Here is a 20,591-nt window from a genome sequence, read left to right on the forward strand (position 1 = left end):
GACTTTAAAATTTTGGGCGATTTTTTGGCTATTTGGGCGACATTTCACGGCTAATACCCGCGACTTGGGCTGAAAAGTTTTGGCAACCCTGAATTTCATACGCCTTGTAACCTTGCGGGAGATGATGTTGCACGATTGAGAAACGACGTGACCGAAAATCTGCAATATGCCGACCGGAGAGAGGTAAAATAGCTAAATATTTACACTAAAAAGCTCTATATTCCATCTAAATATAGTTTTGAATATTTCTGAATGTTTGTTTTCATGTGATTTGTTTTTCAGTACACAACCTATTAGCTGGGCGGATCAAGTGGAGGCGGGAGATCTCAGTAAGTAACATGATTTTTGTTGGTCTGTTGAATTCGGCAGGTTCATCATTGTTCATGCATGTCATGTTTATTGGTCATGTTTGTTATACATGTCATGGCATAAGGAGGTGGGCACCCAAATGTTGCCGTACAAGTTTGATTGGCATTTGGTAACCACTTTTTCTATGGGACTGGTTCATGCCTCATTTATTCTTTCAGTGACTGTTGATGACATTTGTTGACATAAAAAACATGACAAGGGTATCCTATAGTAAGAATTCCAATTGAATGAACGCAGCTTTCAACTGCTGTACTCGATCCAACCGCGATCGTATATCGCGTATTTCAAACTACAACGCGAGCGCACGACCTTGGATACAATGCTAACCAATCATGAGTGTGTTGGCATGGTTAGATTCGCTTCGCGTTACTCACGCACAGTCGCTGCGCTGGCGTACATCGCACAGTGTACGCAAATGTTCGTCACGCTATTGAAAGCTGCGTTCATTCAATTGGAATTCCCACTATAGGTGAATTCAAATTTGCCATCAAATTGCATCGTTTTATATATCAAATTAAAGCCCTTGTGTAAACTAAGCCAAAACTGAAAACCTTTTTTCATAGCACTTTCCGTAGCAAAGTTACATCTTGTCAAAGATTGACTTTCATCAAAAAGATTCAGCTAGCAAAATTCCCCAAAAGCGGCATTTCGGGGTGTTTCTAGATCTTAGTCTCATGGCGATGGCAGCTTTTTTTAATGGAACTGCTATCAAAATCCTCTAAAATTCCATGTGCGACTTGATTATCACCATAAAAATCATATATTTGGGTCAAGTGAAGTATAGAAAACATATTTATGTAGGTTTCCTTCACCCACCTATTCTCGAAAAAAATTCAAATTTCTATGTAAATATGCATTGTGTTGGGGCCCGGTCTCGCGAATTCGCTGACTAGTAAATGTGTTAACTAAGGTTTGCCTAGGTTACCTAATGACAAGTGCAAGAGTCTAGTTAAAAAAGTTTTAGTTCTAAAGCTGGTTTCATACTACCCTGCCGCGATGCCGCTGAGCGGAGTGGCGCACACGCATTTGCAGACAAACGGACACAATCAAGGGTTGTCATTATTGGTTGAAACACCCTGCCGCTGCGGCAAGCGGCAGGAAAGTATGCTGGGGGCTAAACGTCGAACAACTGGATACAATGACAACGTATGGAAAAATAGATTTTTGTAAACAATTTGAGGTCATTATCAAATTGATATTTTGTACAATTTGTACAGCTATCGAATCTACCCTATCACAAGCAAACGTACCTGTATGTAAAAAGTGCCCTTAAATACTGGACACAATTTGTGTCCAGAACACGAAAAGTGTCCAGACCTCACGCTTGCTCTCTCGGCTACAAGCAGATGACGTATTTACCAACTCTGATGATGCGTAATGACCTGACCTTGTCAGACCGATGAGTTACATAGGTTTGATCCACCAGTCCCTTTACTGCTTTATACGCACGGTCATTTTATTCCGCCATAAATAATGTTTCGAGATGTGAGACAAGGAACTCAGGCTACACAACGTGCACAGCTCTGACAATTTCCCACAATGCCTTGCGCATTTCCAGAAGAAGGCCTGGCAATTTCCCACATTTCGGTAAAATTGTAAACAACGCCTGACGTTTCGATAGGGAAAATGGAGATAGCGAAGTCGCATTTTACATCAAACATGACAAACAACTGCAACTGCAAGAGTAAAACGTTATGAAGGATCGGTATAAATGATTAACAGCTGGTCTGGTGTATTTGAAGTTCATATTGAAGTTTGTAAGTTTGTGACTTCGTATGTTAGGCCAAGTAAAATAAAAACATGTTTCACGTCCGGTTTTTGAAAAAAAAAAAAGAGGAAGAGGGGCTTTTTATTTTTATCGCTGTTTAAGCGTATACAATAATGCCTGGAAAAAGGAGGAGGCCTCTTTTTATTTCTTGTTCTGAGAGATAGGCCCACTCTACTATCACAAAACCTTATAAAAGTGTTTCTTGTATATTAGCAAGGCTATAGATAGCATCTCTACTTCCTAGACATATTTTTTGAAAAGTTATAACTGAATTTCAAAAAATAAAATTGGAAGAAACCTTAAAAAAGGAAGCGGGAGGGGACGTGAAACATGTTTTATTTTTTATTCGGCCTTATGTGCAATAGATATTACAGGAAGCTTAAATTGGCACGCTTTCCTGCAATATGTCTGTTGCTTACGAAAGTTATTTGGAGTTCAGGGCACGTCACACTGAGTGTGACGTGACCGCGCTGGCATGACTTCTATTTTAAAGGGCATTTTGTGATCCACAGCCTCATCCCCCCACTTTTCTCAAAAAAAGATGAGATTTTTATATCAATGGAAACCTCTGCATGTCTGGCTACATAATGTTTATGTACAAAATATTTCTTGCAGATTAATTTGTTTAGCAAAGTCTATATCGTGAAAATCGGAATCAACTGAAATTTTGGGAATTAGCTTTTTTCGCGGATTTTGGGGGTTCAAAGAGTTCAAATATGTGCTGATATGGCCTTGTTCTACAAATTGGGTCTAAAAAGGGCAATTAGCTTCTCAAAACATACAATTTATAATATAGCATCTGTCAAAGGCATTAATTTTGCCTGTCCCAGGAGCAAACTGGCCGTCTAAAATGACAGCCAGACGGGTGGCTAGCTAAACTAAGACCCTGGGTAGTGGATTATGCTCAAGCGCTGGTGTACACACGCACACAGCATCGCATGCAATTAAAGCATGTATGATGTACGGTACATGTATGATGTAAAGGCACTGCATAGATCACCGTGTTGACATCAATGCTACATTTAACAGGCCTAGAAATCTGTGGATTCTCGGAAGAGAATTTTGCGAGAATCCCTGATTCGCACTTGTTACATCCTGCTCATGCGCTGCACAATGATTGAAAAATATACGGTACTGCACTCATACGGTTATGACAGTCTGATTTAGTCATCCAAGCTGGCAGCTCTGGCGAAACGAAAAATCGGCACGCAACCGATGGCTGTTTTTGCTGTTAAAATGCCCTCTCAAATCAGTATTATTGTACAAATTATTAATGATTTAAGTAAATAATACCATAATTTGTCATTTTGGGGGTTCAGTTCCTTATAAATAGTCAAACCGGGACACAAACTGGGTACCGGTACATATTTTTTCTTTCTGTACTCTACCAATACACAACGTGAATCCATATGGATTCGCCCGGTTGATGTTTTACGGGAATCTTTGGAAGTTGTAAGCATGGTAAATGAATGAAAAGATACCGGTACCGGGGTACATCACTTTTATTTTTCAACATCACTTTTAGAATAATTTCAAGATATGCACTAGTTATGATTATAATTATTATATGGTGCCCAATTTTTTGTGGGCAAAATATAAGGGTGTTATCGATAGAGATTTTGTGTATCGCCATGTCGGAAGAAAATACTTCCAACAATCGACATGTATCGACAGTCAACAACCCGACAGCGTGGGAAATATCTTAACTTGCCCATTGCACCAACTTCCAATTAAGCTTACCGGTACCTTATATTCATCAAAACAAATGCTCTACAAAGATCGTGTGTGTGGCATTACTGCTCTACCCCACGTGATCTGCACAATAGTGAACATTATGTCATGATATTCCAAAGCTGTAATTGGTTGAGGTGCCCATGTCACTGACTTGATATTTACATAAATGTGTTTGTCCATTTATTACGGTAAATTCACATCACTGTGATGACATATCTTGTGCATGTCATGTAATTTGTGAATTTTTATGCTCCTGGTTGTGGGGGTATGTCTTGGTATATAATTTTTGTTGAACGTGTGAACTTAAGGTCAACAAACTTAATCATATCCCGGGATGAGTGCATGAGTGGCTAAACTCTCTATGCCGGGGGTGTGGCCTAGTAATTTTCCGTACAAAAAAATTGCTTTCTTGCATGAATGGGAGTTTCCTACTCCTAGTTTGTTTTGGTCTTGTGCTATTTATATTTCAAGTGTTTAAGCTATCAGTGGCTAGTAGCTTTTGATGTTGGGAGACAGTACATCATTCATGTCGTTTGTGTATCGATACTACCATTGAGTGTACCGACATGTCAGAAGTCGTGAATTTTCCGACTATCGATACTTTCGACAGTCGATAACAGGCCTAGCAAAATAATTTACTAGGTGGGCAGGCACTTTTGGGCAATGGGCAAGTGGAATTTACAGAGTGGGCAAAACAATTTACTCGGTGGGCAAATGCCCACCCAGGTAACATGTTATTTACCTCCCTGGAGTTTGATCAGTAACAAACATTGTACAATATTAAAGCTAGAGGTTAGCTAGTTATAATAAATTTGTTTTTGCTTCCTTTCCTCAACCAGGGACTAGTATCCCACCTCCAGAAGAGATTATAGATGGAGACATTAAGAAACTAATTGAGTACAGAAGAGAAGAAGATGGCAAACTTGTCAAGGTAAAATAATTGGTTCAACTATTTTGAGTCGTGAATAGTTTACAACGTAATGAGCACTCCAGGGTTAATATGAAAACTACATGTACATGTACGATGTCATGCCAACATATTGGATGGATGGATTGAACAAGAACAACAACAAACGCCAAACAACAATACAAAATACAAGTTTGAGATTGAGAATATTAAAACTTACGAGAACTAAGTTTATAATATTTGTAAAATGAGTTAAAAGAAAGAAAGAACAATAGACGACCGTCGGAACTATGCATTCATTTGGGCGCAGTGCCGATGATGCCGCGTGATTTGTTTATCAACAATTCAACATGTGATCATGCATTCACGTGTCAAAACATGCGTTGGGGTTGGGGTTTCCTATCTAAATAGCAGGGCGAATGTTTATGTTTTTGGGACATCCCTATGACGTAGTCGGGGATTCCCTATGCAATTTTAGACATCGTATTATCTGTTTTGATACAGCTTCATTAATTATATTACTTCACAGATCTGTTTTGTAAGGCCATATAGGGCTCACTCATCAGAAGCACACAACAATATACAAGTCCAAATTCATTAATTATTTAGCTCCCATAATGGTTGAGCACTTTACCTTTGGCTGATTTCAACCATCTTGGATATATCTTGGATTTATCCACTTAACATATCTCTTGTTTATTTTTGAACAGATTACAAGAACATTCAAAGTAGAGAGATTGAAAGCGTCCAAAACAGTAGCACACAGAAAGGTATAGTATTTTAACAGCCTGTTTAGCATCTAATTAGGTTCTTTTAAAATTGGTATAATTTCCTATATATCAATCACAGTGACCCACTTTCTCTGTGACCGCACAATCCAAGAAAAATAGCGGTTGAAGTGTATAGAAACGTGAATGTACATGTCGGCAATGTGTTTGGAACTTTGATGATAGTTTGTTGTGGTTCCTTCTCATCTGCTATTTCCATGGTTCTTTTAAATGAATATAATTTCCTATATATCAATCGCAGTGACCCACCTCCTCTGTGACCGTGCAATCCAAGAAAAAGGGCCTGCTGACTATGGATTTGACCTTACACCATCACTATATGGCTCTGGTTTTTTTAACATGTATCAAAAGTGTGAACTGAGAGGGAAAAAATGAAATTGACAGAAGACACTTAAAATATGTCATTTCTCAAAGCAGATGACTTGAATTTTATGAAAATACAAAACTTGGAGCTTAATTCTGTTCATTTGGTCTGTAAACTTTGTAGACCCTTTGGCCAAATGAGATTTTTTCATAAAAAGCAACTTGTTGCCAAAGCTAGATATTGCTTACTGTAATGCCCATTAGTTACCAAATTAGTTGTCATAGGAAAATAATGAGTCCAAGTTACTATTGACCAAATATGGCCATTCTGCGATCACTTTTAGGTAACTTTGCAGGCATATGAAACTGAAAAATGGGCAAAATAGCAGGTTTGGTGGTCAAAAATATGCTCTAAATGTAATTAATTTCATCCACATATATTGCTAATCCATATGTGAACAAGGTAATGATAACCAAGTACTGACATATCAAAATAAGTTTGATAATGCCTTTATAGTAAAAATGTAACTCTAGATACTCGTGGGTTTCGGATGTTACATTATTTTGTTAACGTGCATTATTTGCAGGTATCTGGCCCTATTTCTAAGCACATATTAGTTCAAAAATGTAAATGATAATCACTGTCAGATGATTAAACCTATCACTTGAAAATCTAATCATCATTAAATGATATTTTCATCTTACTGAAGAATTTTTTAAATTTAGATGTATATACATGTACTGATATGGCATTTATTCATATACATTGTTACCCACATCCTTATTGTAAATGTGCACTGGACATCATAATAAACCAAATTAATTAGCTCCTGAAGCATTAAGTTGATAATACAAAAGGCTACACCTTTCTTACAATCATAATCAGGCTTTCTTTTACGTCTTCCCAACTTAAGAGTGTTTCGGATGTTACATTACGTTAACATGCAATTGCAATCTAATTGAACTTATTGAGGGAAACATTTGGGATATTTCATTATTTTAGCATAATATCAATCACTTTGAATCAGAAAACCTGTTGAAATTATTCAAATGATTCAAAATATGTGCAAATCGTGTATAATTAAAGGCAGTGATTCGGATGTTACATGATGTTAACATTTTTACAAAGTTTGATGGTTGGAAGTTGAATTAACAAACATGAGATCATTGCATAACAGGTATGTTGTCATGATGGACACTCAGAATTTTTTTAATGCAAGGCACAATCATTTATCATTTGCACACATAAAATATGCAAAAACTGATCGTATAAAACGGCTCATAAGTCTGTGTTAACAAATAATTCCCATGAAACTTGTTCTGTTGTAAGAGTGTTTTTCTTAGTGGTTAATTTGTTTACATTGATAATTTATTGTTTTATCGGACATAATGAAGCTGTATGAAGCATAATAAGTATTTCTCCTGCTTCGTTTCTGGTATATGTGCATATTGATTCCAATAAAGGCCTAACACATGTACATACTTATATATTTTATGTTAAAATAATCACTTTTTTTATGAAAATGCAGCTTTTTTCAATTTTGAAATAAATGATGACAAAATTGCTACTTAATTATTTTCAATAAGTTTTAGATATCATCTAATGCTAAAATATTATAAAGGTTAATGAAATTACAACTTAATTTTGGACTTGTTAACAAAAAATGGGTAACATCCGAAACACATTTTAAATCAAAGTATTTTGCTAGTGTAATGGAGAAATATTCAGTGTAAGTTGCTTTTCAAATTTAAAATAAATTTCTTAGGACATGTGTATATGTCAGTAATGAAATTAATTTGAAAGGAGTGAACCAAATTAATTATGTTGCTTTTTATCTTATGTGTTATACATAGAGACAATAGATATTGTAGAGCTAACAACTTGTAATTTTCTCCACTAGCAAGGTTTACAACTTAGGTGAAATGGAGTCAGCAATATTAGGAAAATGAGGATGTACACCATATTTACTAGAAATTCACATTCATTTAAGTGTATATTCTAAAATCTTCTTACAATGCCCTGTTATTGGCCTCACTTTCCGTTAACATTTTGCCTTGTAACATCCGAAACAAACTTGACATGTTAACGGTTTGCACACTCAAAGAACAAACCTGGGTTTGGTAAAAAATATTTCTACTATGGCCTTCCCATGATTTCCAATCCATTTGACCTTTTTATTTCCCCTCTAATTAAATTTCTTCAACAAAATGTCACTCTTTCTGTCTCGGATGTTACATTTGATTCGGATGTTACCATTGTTAACGGAAATGTTGTGTGTCCAAAATTTTACATAAAGTTAAGAGGAAGTGAAATCATTTTTCATTTAGATACTTGTTGACATGTCTACTTCAACTTAATAATGGAAATTCAAAGCTAGTATTGTTCTTCACATAATTATAAGACAATATGTATTCTTTCGGATGTTACAAAACTGTTAACGGAAAATGAGACCCATTTTAGTAATGCTTCACCATAATTTGAAAACATTCAACCGATACAAAATTTGCACTTAAAATTATTTATATTGCCTTGAGGCAAACATTTGGAGTATTTGTGTATGTTTTACATGATAAAACAATCACTTAGACCATGTTAAAAATAGAGCAAGATTGTTAACGGAAAATGTAACGTCCGAAACATAATTTTCAAGTGCTCAAAATTTTTTCATGTTAGAAATTATTTAGGTAAATCTTGGATTTCTTGGATCTTGTACTAACATGTGTTCATAAAATATTGAACAGAATACTCAGAGCTGATCTGGTTTTATTTTGTAAACAAAACAAATTAGTCACTTTTGTTAGGTTGACAAATTTCCGTTAACAATTGGACATTTGGTCTTCTCACAAGTAAAGAAAGAAAACTGGGACAAATTTTGTTAAGCTATGGGAGATTGGCCTAGGTCTACACTACATAAAAATATAAAAAGTTATCCGGAAATAGGTCATGTGTTTCTGCTGGGATCTCCCAAAGTGTCAGTTAGCCTTTTGATACATGTTAAAAAAACCAGAGCCATATACCACTACATATTCAATTCCTTACAGCCAATAGTAACTGGTAATCTTCAACCCACATTTAATGAATATTTATAATTTGCCACAATGCCTATCATGTGCAGACAAGATCAGTGATTGATGGTATTCATGGCATGGGTCTGGTGTTGCTACTGCTGACAGTGTCATGCCAACGCCGCGCCTAAGCGCAAAGTTGGGCTACTTGGCGATCACTTGCCGCTATTCAAAAAAGCATGCCGCTACTTGCCTAAAATTGGGCTATTTGACAGTGTCAGGCCGCGGCAGTAATTTGATGTATTTTCCTTTCAATTTGCCGATTTATAAAGGTTTTGAGTCTCTAAAGCTCCAAATTGCAATTACAATGGGTTTTGTGACCATTTATTGATCGGTCAGTAACTTCCTAGTAAGTTTAAAAGTCAAGTGCTTTTCCGCCCAATTGGGTGATTTGCGTTATAAATTCGGGTTAATCCGCTTTTTTGGAAGCTTAAAAAATTGGGCTACTTGAAAGTCCTTTACTGCGGCCTCGCGAGTCAATGCGCGGCGCCTTGGCGCTGAAAAGTTTTGGCAACACTGACTGCAGACAGGTATACACCTGCACTGTTGTTCGTACTTGTGTACAAACTCAAAAAATACAATGTATTAGCATTGTAATGTAATGGCATTATGGCAGTACAATCATGGGTGCAAAGTTCCCTGTAGATCTGATCCAAAGTCAGTAGGCCCTATTGTGACACACAATTTTGCTTCTATCCTAACCACTTGTGCATTTTGAACTCAAAACTTTAAAAAGTAAATTATTTTATAGGTGAAGTACAAAACATAATATAAAAAATCGGACCACCTAGATATTTTGAATCAACAAAGATTGCAAGACAAAAACTCCCCCATTTTCCTTTTTGTTTAATGATGATTGGAGTCACCCATTCAGGTAACCCCATTGGAAATTTACACTCTCTGTGTGGAAGATTGAGGTCAAGTCTTCCATAAGGGTGTATGGATTTGAATTGAAAATAATAGCCCAAATGTAATTGTGATTCTAGCATGGAATGATTATCATGAAGACTCCCCCATTTTCCTTTTTGTTTAATGATGATTATTTAATATACTTGTACTAAAGGTGTCTTAAGCTCTATTATATATCTATTATACTTGATTCTTGTTGTGTTTTTGGCAATAATGCAAAATAACTTGAAACACATTTAGCAAGTAATGACTAAGGGATGAAATCAAAACTCGACCAGCGGTCGACCTCTGCTTCCGGGCGGTTCCGTCCGGTTGGACCCAGTTTCCATTGTTCTAAACAATGGAACGTGGTTCAGCCGCCGGTAACCGCCAGCGGTCGAGTTTTGATTTCATCCCTAACAATTTGAACCCATTTTTACCATATGACTTTCTTTCTTTGTTATTGCAGGCATGGGGAAAGTTTGGTAAAGCTTCACAAGATGGGTCCGGTCCTAATCCTTCAACTACAATCATCTCAGATGATGTCTACATGCAGTTTATCACTGCCAAAGATGTAAGTTAGTGGTATCTATGGCATATGTAATACACAATAAATGAGAAAAACCTGCACTTTCTAGTGATAAACCCAGTTTCTCAGAGGGAAAACCAGGTTTCTGTGCGGAGAAACCCAAGTTTTTGAAAAAAAATCAAGTAAAATACTTGGTTTTACAAACCGACAAAAACCAAGTTTAGCGATCAAAAAACATGATTTATCGCAAAAAAAAGAAACCGGTTTCTCTCTTTTATTGTGCAAAATATGTGCCATGGGTGTTTCAAAGAGATTGGTATTAGACCCAAAGAGTGCCAACTCGGAGAATTTACCTTTTATAATGCTGTGGTAAATCCGCCATCTTGGTTTGTCCAGATGGAGAGTAAAATACTGTACCTCTGGCATTGATCGGCAAAGATCGAAATTGAACAATGATTTGCATCTTTAAGTGTTAGCGTTGTCACCATTTATTGCCACAACACAGTGGATGCAGAGTGCAAAGAAGCACATGCCATAAATCTTTAATTTTATCAGACTCATGACAGAATAATCCTGAGGTACACTATTATGCCCTCTATGAGTGACATGTAAACATGGCGGAGTCAGTACTCCTTGGGTGGAATATCTTTTGGTTGTCTGCCGTATTCAAACTTACGGCACAAATGGACAACCTGACCTCATATATTTGGTTGCCTGCACCTTTGACATTATTTTGTTTGTACTGCAATTTTTGTTACAAATCGGACTCCTTAATTTATGAATATTTATTGTATAGATTTCATGTAATCTGATTTGCTAAAAGTGCGGGCATAGTTTTGATTTTGCCCGTTGCTGTGGGTGAGAGGCATAGTCAACTTGCCGGTTGCCAAGGGCCACGCTATGGGCAATTTTGTGTATTTTTGGTAACATGTAGATGTTAGAAATATGGGCAGGGATGAATCGAGTTGATATCATTGGTTGGTAATTCTTTTCTGCGGATTTGGGGTGAAATGGGGTTCCAGCGTTATCGAGGACTTTGTTCAAGAGTTTATTTTCACCGGTTTTCGGTGTCCAGTTAGATGGTCAGTTAGGTGGTCTTGTATTTTCAACGTCCTGAAAATGAGCTTTCAATCTCAAGTGCCTAAAAAAGGCATCAGCATCTCTGCAAACAGTATATTCATTAATTTAGATCTATCAAGGGGGACAAAGTTCAGCCTCTTACTGTATTACTGAGCACTGATTGCTCATCGTCAAAGAGTGTTAAATCAGAATGTATGATGGCAGCAGTCTTGTCACTCTCTTTACGATCATTTGCTTTAGTTTTTGGAAGCAAATGTTCAAGTTTGTGTTCCTTGGTGTCACACATGTGTAGATAAAATTTCCTGCTAAGGCCATGGATTGTATTACTAACAGGAGTAGGATTGGTGAGTTGGCAAACCAAATCTATCTTCTGAATCTGACCTCCTTAGCATGGTCGAAATGTGTTTCCTCATGAGCATGGTTTGAATCAAAGATCGCATTAGACAACGGGTATAGTGACTCGGGTGTTTTGTATTTTTTTGGTGATAACAAGGTTCTGTGGTAACATTAGTATAAAACGAAAGTTGCAATCCATTTGGGATTACTTTTCTGCGCAAACAGGTACTGAGAAAAGATATGTGACTGCTGAAGCGAGTTTTTCCAAAGGTGGCCATAGCCAAAGCCAGTATCGTTGGTTTCACTTGAACAGGATATTCTTGAATTTTATATTTCAATTGCCGATGTAGTCCTGAAATGAACAAAAAGCAAGTAGGTCCTGGTACTGCGTTGCACTGTGGTGAATATATTATATATCGTAAGAATCAAACTTAAATTGATGTACATTGCTAATTCGAAACGTATGGAAACAAAACGTTTCCCATTTTAACCCTTTAAGAAGCGAAGATGGAATGACAAGCAAAAACTACCTTGCAAAAAAATAAAGCAAGAAAATAATAATATACAAAGTAAGAAAATAATAATATGCAAAAAAAATACAAAAGTGAAAGCAATTATGACATAAGAGTACATTGCAAAAACTACCAATGGTTATCCCATATATCACAAAGCAATTACATGCAACATGCACAGGATCTGTACTCTCAGTGTCGATTCAAAATGTGCAGCAACCATTCACACCTCGCTTTTGCCGTGACGTCAGACGCAAACTAATTTTTTTAATTCGGTCTTCATTATAACTAAACATTGTTGTATTTTGTCCTCCAGGGTGATGGTAACCAACAAGAAGAAGACACATTAACCAAACTGAAGCAGCAGCGTATAGTCATGTGTCGTGTCTGCAAAGGCGACCATTGGACCACCAAATGCCCCTACAAAGATTCACTTGAACGTTGCAGAAGGAATTGTTACAAAGGCGGGGACGGAACAGGTGGTGCTGGGTCTGATACAGAGACTGATGGCGGTGAGTGCATGAGTACTACCTGCTGATTGGCTACAAGAAGGTTATATATGATTTATTGAGCCAATCAGCAACAATGTAAGATTATACAGCTGCAGAGGATTGAGCTTGCCTGTTTAGAAGCTGTATTTTAATTGGTCACTCAGATGCATATACTGCATAATTAACCAATCAGAAATGCTGTAAGAATGACAGTAGTTCTCTAGGTCAGACAGGGGCTAAAGAAGGATTTTGTAATGTAGATCCAGAGATATGTTGAGGTTATTATTTCATGCATTTTTATTGGTTGGTTTATGTGAAATCTCCTGGGGAAAAATTAGATCAGTGTGACACAGTAGTATTCAACTCTGATGTAAGAGGCCAGGGGTCCATTTCGCTAAACTTTTAACCCTTTGTAACTCAAGTAACCGTTCGTATAGTTACGAATATCCAACACTAGACGTAACTTTACGAAGGGTTTCTGTAGTAATTCCCTATTACTTACGAAGAGCACCGTTCGCATGTAAGTTTAGTTACGATTGATTTTGAGACTTTCGAAGCTTTGTAAAGCTTAGTGAAATGGACCTCTCGCTTAGATTCTCACTGGAAGTAAAATTAACATATTCTGTCGGTCCGTGCCACGTCATTTCCGGTTGATGATGCGACTCAAATTTGAGTGAAAACAAGTCCTTGGTTCGATTTTTTGTTGATGATTTCTGTCATTTGTGTTGTGTATATTTCGATCGCAAATAGTCAGTGGAAGTTTTCAGAGTGGAAGTTACTTACTTGATTTATTGTTTTATATAATGACAAATTGACAATTAAAGTCCCATGTTCGAGTGTTGGTTTTTCCGAAATTGACGATGTTGTCACTCCAGTCTGGAGTGACAATATTGATAGTCTCCTTCACAGCCGGTTTCTGTCGTTGATTACAAACCGTGAGCCACGTGAAGCTTGGGCCCAAGACTAGAAGCTGGACCGACAGAATACCCACTTTCTTCATTACTGCATATTTTCAAGAATGGATCAGAAAGATTTTGCAGCCAGGTACAATGAGGGCAATGCTTGACTCTTCGTGCACCCTCTCCCTGGGCAGTAAAGTGGCGTACGAATAGATATCGTATTATGCTCCGCATCATTCCCAGTTGACAATGACTTTGTAATTTCGCTCAATTTGTAAGTCCATGTGCACCGTAGCAAACCACACAGTGCAACAAAATCATATCATCAACTGGGACAATGCCAAATTCAATGCAAGGAGTATGATACGAATGATACACACATCATAGAATCCTTTTGGGTCAGAAGACAAGGACCCAACATCAAGAACAGAGACCAGAGGTCCACTTCATAAATCATATTTATGATCCTCTCCCAGTGTCGTAACTAGGATTGGTAGTGCCCGGGGCAAGAAACAAAATTGGCACCCCTACCCCCCACCTGAGAATATCTTAGATGCAGGTAGTGGGGTAGCTAGGGTTTGTGGCGCCCAGGGCTAAGGTTACATAATGCCCCCCCCATTTTTGAAACAATTGCGCACAAGCGCGCAGAATTTTGGACAAACAAGGCTTACTAATTAATTTTGGTTACTAGAAGTTGAATATCGGTCTTATAATTTTCTTTCAATTGATTTTGTGCTGAAAATTTTTACTTTCGTCGCTTGGAGGGGCGCAGAATTGATGCTGAATTGGTCAATTTGGCACCCCCTAAGGGTGGCGCCCGGGGCACGTTGCCCCGCCCCCTAATTACGCCACTGTCCTCTCCCAACTGATAATACACCATCTACGCTCGAGACATGTCTATTCGTAAGTGAGAATCAATAATAGTCATTCTGATGACACCTATGATAGATGATACTTGTCAATAGTGAGTAAAATTTATGGTTTTATTTTTTGTATATTGTTATTTTTTCCATAGGTGCAGCTAAACCTGATGCAGCTAAAAGCGCAGGTGGTCCTGGTAAATATGTACCTCCAGGAGCAAGAGCAGGTGCCAAAGGACGAGGAGAGACGATGGCTTCAAGGAGAGGTAAGAAACAAGAACCGGGAATGAAGTTTGACTCCTAAAGCGACTAATTTGATTTAATTTTTGGTAAGGAATCCTAGAATAGTCCCATAATAAGCATACTGCATTAATGTATAACTCGATGTGGTAAAACCAAAGAGTACAGACTCTGCCATGTTTGCATGTCACTCATGGAGGGTAAATAGCGTACATCCAGATACATTTTTAGGTTTCCAATTACGCTTTTTTGGGCCTTTTAAGAACGTATTTACATGCTTTATCTTGCAGTTTTCAAAAAAGGACATTATTGTGCCTATTGTTTGCTTGTTTGTATTTTGCGTCTAACGCATTGTGCCAATTACAAACGCTTAGTTCGATGAGTCAAATCTTTGTAACATGCAAGCTTAAAGATGCAATTGTCGTTCAAATTCAAATTGTTGACAACAGGATTTTCACACATTGTTGATAGAAAATAATTCTTGGCGACAATAAACATATTCACCAAAGTGCCAAAATCCAGGCAAAAACTTCTTGAATCTGGGTGGTAACTCAGTACAACATATATATAATTATGATGATAATTACATGCAAGCATAGTTAAAGGGGTGTAGTCCAATCATTTCATGTTTTGTTTTCTATCTATAATCTGCCATCAGTATGCATATTCATTGCTTAGGCGACGAAAAAATAAAAACCCTGTTCTACGGGCCCGACCGACCCAGACTTTAAACAAATTGGGACAAAATTTTTCCTGCACAAATGAATACCGACCCAAATTTCGACAATTTCAGAGCCAAATTTTTTTTTTTTGTACTTTCCCAAATTGCAAATATTTACAGATTTTGGTGATTTTTTGGGTCATTTCCATAAATTTATAAAAAAAAGCCCGACCGACCTACCCTACTTAAAAAGTCCGTCCGCCTGTAGAACAGGTTTCTCTTTTTCGTCGCCTTACCACAAAATAATTTTCCTGTCTGGAGTACTCCTATTTTACCTTTTAGTGATTTTTAGAAGTAATGTGTTTTTAAATCTGTTTATATTACTCAACTGTTCTATTTCCACAGGCGAGGCGCCACTATTGAGTTACAAACTTGTCCAGAAGACACAAGGGAGTACGATTTACAAGAATTATTCAGACCTTTTGGAGCTATACAAAGAATATATTTGGCTATGGATAAGAATACTGGTCAATCTAAGGTATGTTGACTTACCGACAGCCTGTATGATAATGGTTAGTACAGACAGAAGAGACTGCAGCTTTCAAAAGCAACATATCCACTTGAGATTACAAGAATCTGTAGCTAATAACTCTTCACATGAAGTATTCAAGTTAGTATTGAGGGAAAATGCCTTGCTCAAGTGCACAACACGATGGCACCACTGGGGCTCGGAACCCGCAATCCTCCAATTGCGAGGCAGAGCCCGTACCGCTGCGCGATCGCAAGTGTTGAAGTCTTGTTCAACCTACCTATCACAGTCTGACTGTGCAAATAAGGCATCAAGGGTGGCTCCATGGAGAGCCAGGATTTTTCTAAAGGACTAGTGCACCTGCTGCTGTGAGAGCCCTGGCATGATAGCGATACTGTTTGACCCCAGATGACCTTTGACCTCGGATGACCTCGGTGTAATTTTTTTTCATGCTCCCCTCATAACTGAAGGATTCCACCTATCAAGTTTAAGCCCAATAGGGCAAAGTTTAAATTTAGCCCCTACATGACCTTTGACCTCAGTTGACCTCAATTTTGTTTCGCGCATATATTCCCCTCGTATCAAGGATCCCACCCACGAAGTTTGAGCCCGATAGGACAAAGTTTGAAATCCATGACCTTTGACCTTTGACCTCGGATGACCTCCATATGTTTTTCATGCTCCCCTCATACGAAGGTTTCGACCCACCAAGTTTGAGCCCGATCGGACAAAGTTTGAAATTTGACCCCTCCGTAATGACCTTTGACCTCGGTTGACCTCGATTTTATTTCATGCATTGTATTCCCCTCCTATCAAGGATCCCACCCACCAAGTTTGGGCCCGATCGGACAAAGTTTGAAAATTTGACCTTTGACCTTGACCTCCGATGACCTTCAAAACCACACGGTCAACATGCTTTTCCTGGCACCTACCCATGTTCCAAATATCGGATCGATGCGTCGCAGCGCGGCGGAACGCATAGCCGGACAGACAGAGACCGCTTATTATTTTATTAGTATAGATAGATAGCCAGGATTGTTCTAAAAGGAAGGAGGACAAAATTTTATGAAAATGAAAAAAACACCTAAAAATCTAAATATCAGTTTCCAGCATCCCAGGGGTATAGTAAATTGCTGTAAAAAAGAGTATACTTCCGTAATGTTGTCATCGTGGAAGTACGCTCTCATCAAAGGTTCTGCAAAATAGTATAGTTGTTGCCCCTTGCCCACACTACTGGTCAGACTGTAGGTATTGTCTGTATATCTTCCTTGAGTCGGTAATTTAGATATTGCTTTTTATTGTATCTCTAAATGTAATAATGAGAAGTATAAAAAAAGTATACATTTTCAGAAAGGATATGATGCAAGGAATTCAACTAGCATAACAGATTCCTGCAAAAATTAACAGTTTTTGAGAAAATCTCAAAATAAGATTTTAATTTACTGACTCGAGGGAAGTATACAGACTATAGGTAGGTGTCACAAGTTAGCATATCTCTCTCTCACTTCTGAGAAGGGGAGTCCATCAGATCAGACAACTTTGGTTGGTTTGCAACTTTCAACACATTTGTTTTTACTGCAATATGTATAACAAACCTCACTCTTTGTTGTTTTTATCCCTGCCAGGGTTTTGCCTTTATCAATTTCTACAACCGTGAGAGTGCAGCCAGGGCTATTGCTGGCGTGTCAGGTTTTGGATATGATCATCTTATTCTCAAAGTCGAATGGGCCAAGTAAGTAGACAAAGGGTAACTCCATCACGAGAGCAGGATCCGTATCAATGCGATCTCCCTGGATGTGTGTCCACCAATTCAGATCCGCATCCGGGAAATGATTGTGTAGTAAGTGTCACAGTGCATATGCGACTGTGCGTTGATGACGCTTACGACAAGAAGATGACATTGGCACGCAGGGCCTAGATTTCGACGAGAATCACAGAATCGATTCTCGTAATGATTCTCGTAAGATTCGGTTGTGAGAATCATGAATTACGACGTTCAGCAAATGCCCGTTTTAAGCTTACTCACATGATATGGCATGGACATTTCTGCATTTCGGTCCCTTTTTCATTAAAAAAATTACAGTGGGCATATATATTAGAATGGGAGGGGTGAGTATAACAGACAATAAGGTGTTCACTTTACTCATTTATTTCACTGAATCTTGTATGAATAACCTATTTTTGTTTTGATTGTTTCAATTACAGACCATCAGGACAACACTGACAGTTGCAAGACTCTACATGGGATCAAATCTTTGCATATATTATGGTCATTCTTCCTTTGCACGGATCCGCTATCTTGCTACCAAAACGAGGTACTCCCTGTAAATGCATGCACAAAAAGTGCATTTTTGTTCTTCTGCTTCTCTAGCAACCCGTTAGATTGCTTTTACAAATCATACGCAGTACTTGAAGCATACATTTGAAAGGCGTATGCACAAAAACGCATTTTGCGTGTATAACCTCGTTTTGAGATTACCGCGCAAAGGGTCAATGGTACCACTACAGGAAACTTACATACATACATCTTCTGTTTATATTAACTTTATTATATAGCCAAGTTTTTGAGGTTCCTATATCATGTGCAAATCATTCTGTGTATTTGAGAAGCATATTGCTGAACTTTGGCATTGTCAGCCAAGATCATGTGAAACATGTTTGATGGTAGTAAAGCTTCTGTTATAAAACAGGGGATTGGGGCCACCAAGCCAGGGGTGACAAAATGTCCAAATTGTGCCACTTACCTGCTACTCAAATTTTGGAAATATCTTCCACAGGGAAGATGAATTTCAAATGGAATTAGCATATTAACAAACTCTATTTGAAATCAACCTCCCTCTATGGGAGATTCAGAATCTTTCTCAGAGGGTATATGAATTTGAAATGGAGCTGCCTAAAGTGCTCATTCCATTTGAAATTCCTATACTCCCCCTGTGAAAGATATTTCAAAAATCTTCCACAGGGGTACATGTAGTGTGGATTTTAAATCAGTAAGCGTAGCCAGCGGGGGCAGAGTGCCCCCTGACAAAAAAAAAATGAAAGAAAAAGTGCCCTCTGACAAAAAAATGAAAGAGAAAATCAGGAGGGCAAAGGAAAAGAAAAGGGCAAGGAGCCCTTTTCTAGCAAAATTCAGGGCCAAAATAGTGTAAAATACAAAATTTTTCCGCGCTACAAGCGCACATTGTAACAATAAAGCCCTTTTTTAGCCGGATAATGGGCGAAAATAGTATAAAATACAATTTTTTCGCGCTACGCGCACACATCATTGCAGTAAGGCCCTTTTCGGGAAGCTCGAAGACATACAGTATCTATGTATTGTATGATGCAACTGCAATTTTTTTCGTCTGTGCCCCAAAAATTTTATTTTCCCCCCCCCCTGACCAAGAAAGCTGGCTACGCCCCTGTTTTAAATGAAATAGCCAAATAAATGTCTTGCTCAAATTTGTAATTTAAAATGTTGATTTGGGTAAATAGAACTCTATTGTAAACTAATGAAAAGTATTACTGCACTTTGAAAAGGGCCACATCATAGACTAATAATAACTGCAGATGCTAAACCAACTGGCAAAGAATGGTCGCCTCTTATGAATATGTGACCATCCACGACGAACCCAGTGTAAAGTCGCTGTGCTTATTCAGAGATATGGACCTATAAGTATTACAATAATCAATAGAAAACAAAGGAATGGAAATTTCCATTGTCTAATAACCTAAGATACTCAAAAGTGCGACTTTACACTGGATTCCTTGTGGATGGTCACGTATGTGAAAATTCTCATTGCATTACTCTGCTTGTTGATGCTCGATCTGTACTTTCTCATCTATGGGCTACATGTATAAGCCAGATGAATGGGTTATTCTATTTGAAATCCATACACCCCCTGTGGAAAACATGACCTTAATCTTCCACAGGGAGTGTGTATTTCAAGTGGGGCTACCTGCAGTGTTCAAAATAGGGCCGCCATTGGCCTGTAACTTTTGGCCTGGCGGTAACTTTTCTAACTGGCATCTAGTTGCCAACCCGGCTGGCCGGTAACTTTTTATGGTCAAGCCCGGCTGGCCTGTAACTTTTTGAGGCATATTTCGAACACTGGCTACCTGAATGGGTGACTCCATCTTGATTCAACTGGAATAGCATGAGCCCAATGAATATACAACTTTCTAGAAATTAAAAATACTCATTCCTTAAATTAAGAAATTTTGCTCTTTGCAAATAATGATATCTGACCTAATTTAAGAATTACTTATTCAAAATAGTTTGGCTCACTATGGACCTCCGCACCTTGTGGACGATTTAGGAATTCCAACCCCAAGTTATATAGGGTTCAGAAGCAAAAATCTTACATACATAGCCCGTATGTTTGTATTTGAACTTGAACACAAAGGTAGCAATTTAAGCCATCAAATACATACATTTACATCTACTAATATGTTTTGTCAGCAAAAGTATTTGCATTCTCATTAATGTAATGAAAACCTATGTTCCAAGTGCAGCAATTTATTTTGAGAGAACATGTTATGAAATCAAAATTTTGTAAGTCTAGCAGATTTCGGCAAACTTATTATTATTTTAAATTTGCACTATTCCAGTTGAAATTAATACACCATCTATGGAAAACATGACCTTAAAC

The 20,591-nt window shown here is 37.9% G+C and overlaps 1 protein-coding gene and 1 long non-coding RNA gene across 2 annotated transcripts; one reads left to right on the forward strand and one right to left on the reverse strand.

The window, feature by feature from the left end:
* The first annotated feature begins 97 nt into the window (after positions 1-97).
* Positions 98-18,961, forward strand: LOC140139583 (eukaryotic translation initiation factor 3 subunit G-like). Its single transcript, XM_072161288.1, has 10 exons — positions 98-183; positions 283-329; positions 4,711-4,802; positions 5,489-5,548; positions 10,293-10,397; positions 12,597-12,792; positions 14,686-14,821; positions 15,837-15,969; positions 17,586-17,692; positions 18,166-18,961. The coding sequence occupies exons 1-10, from the start codon at positions 167-169 to the stop codon at positions 18,182-18,184; spliced, it is 912 nt and encodes a 303-aa protein (XP_072017389.1). The 5' UTR covers positions 98-166; the 3' UTR covers positions 18,185-18,961.
* A 683-nt stretch (positions 18,962-19,644) lies between these two features.
* LOC140139892 (uncharacterized) lies at positions 19,645-20,191 on the reverse strand. The gene is made up of 2 exons (XR_011857183.1): positions 20,059-20,191; positions 19,645-19,898 (listed from the first exon to the last, which is right to left on the reverse strand). It is a non-coding gene; the product is annotated as an uncharacterized lncRNA (long non-coding RNA).
* Between the last annotated feature and the right edge of the window lie 400 nt (positions 20,192-20,591).

Source organism: Amphiura filiformis, chromosome 18 (assembly GCF_039555335.1).
Source record: "Amphiura filiformis chromosome 18, Afil_fr2py, whole genome shotgun sequence".
Taxonomy (NCBI): domain Eukaryota; kingdom Metazoa; phylum Echinodermata; class Ophiuroidea; order Amphilepidida; family Amphiuridae; genus Amphiura; species Amphiura filiformis.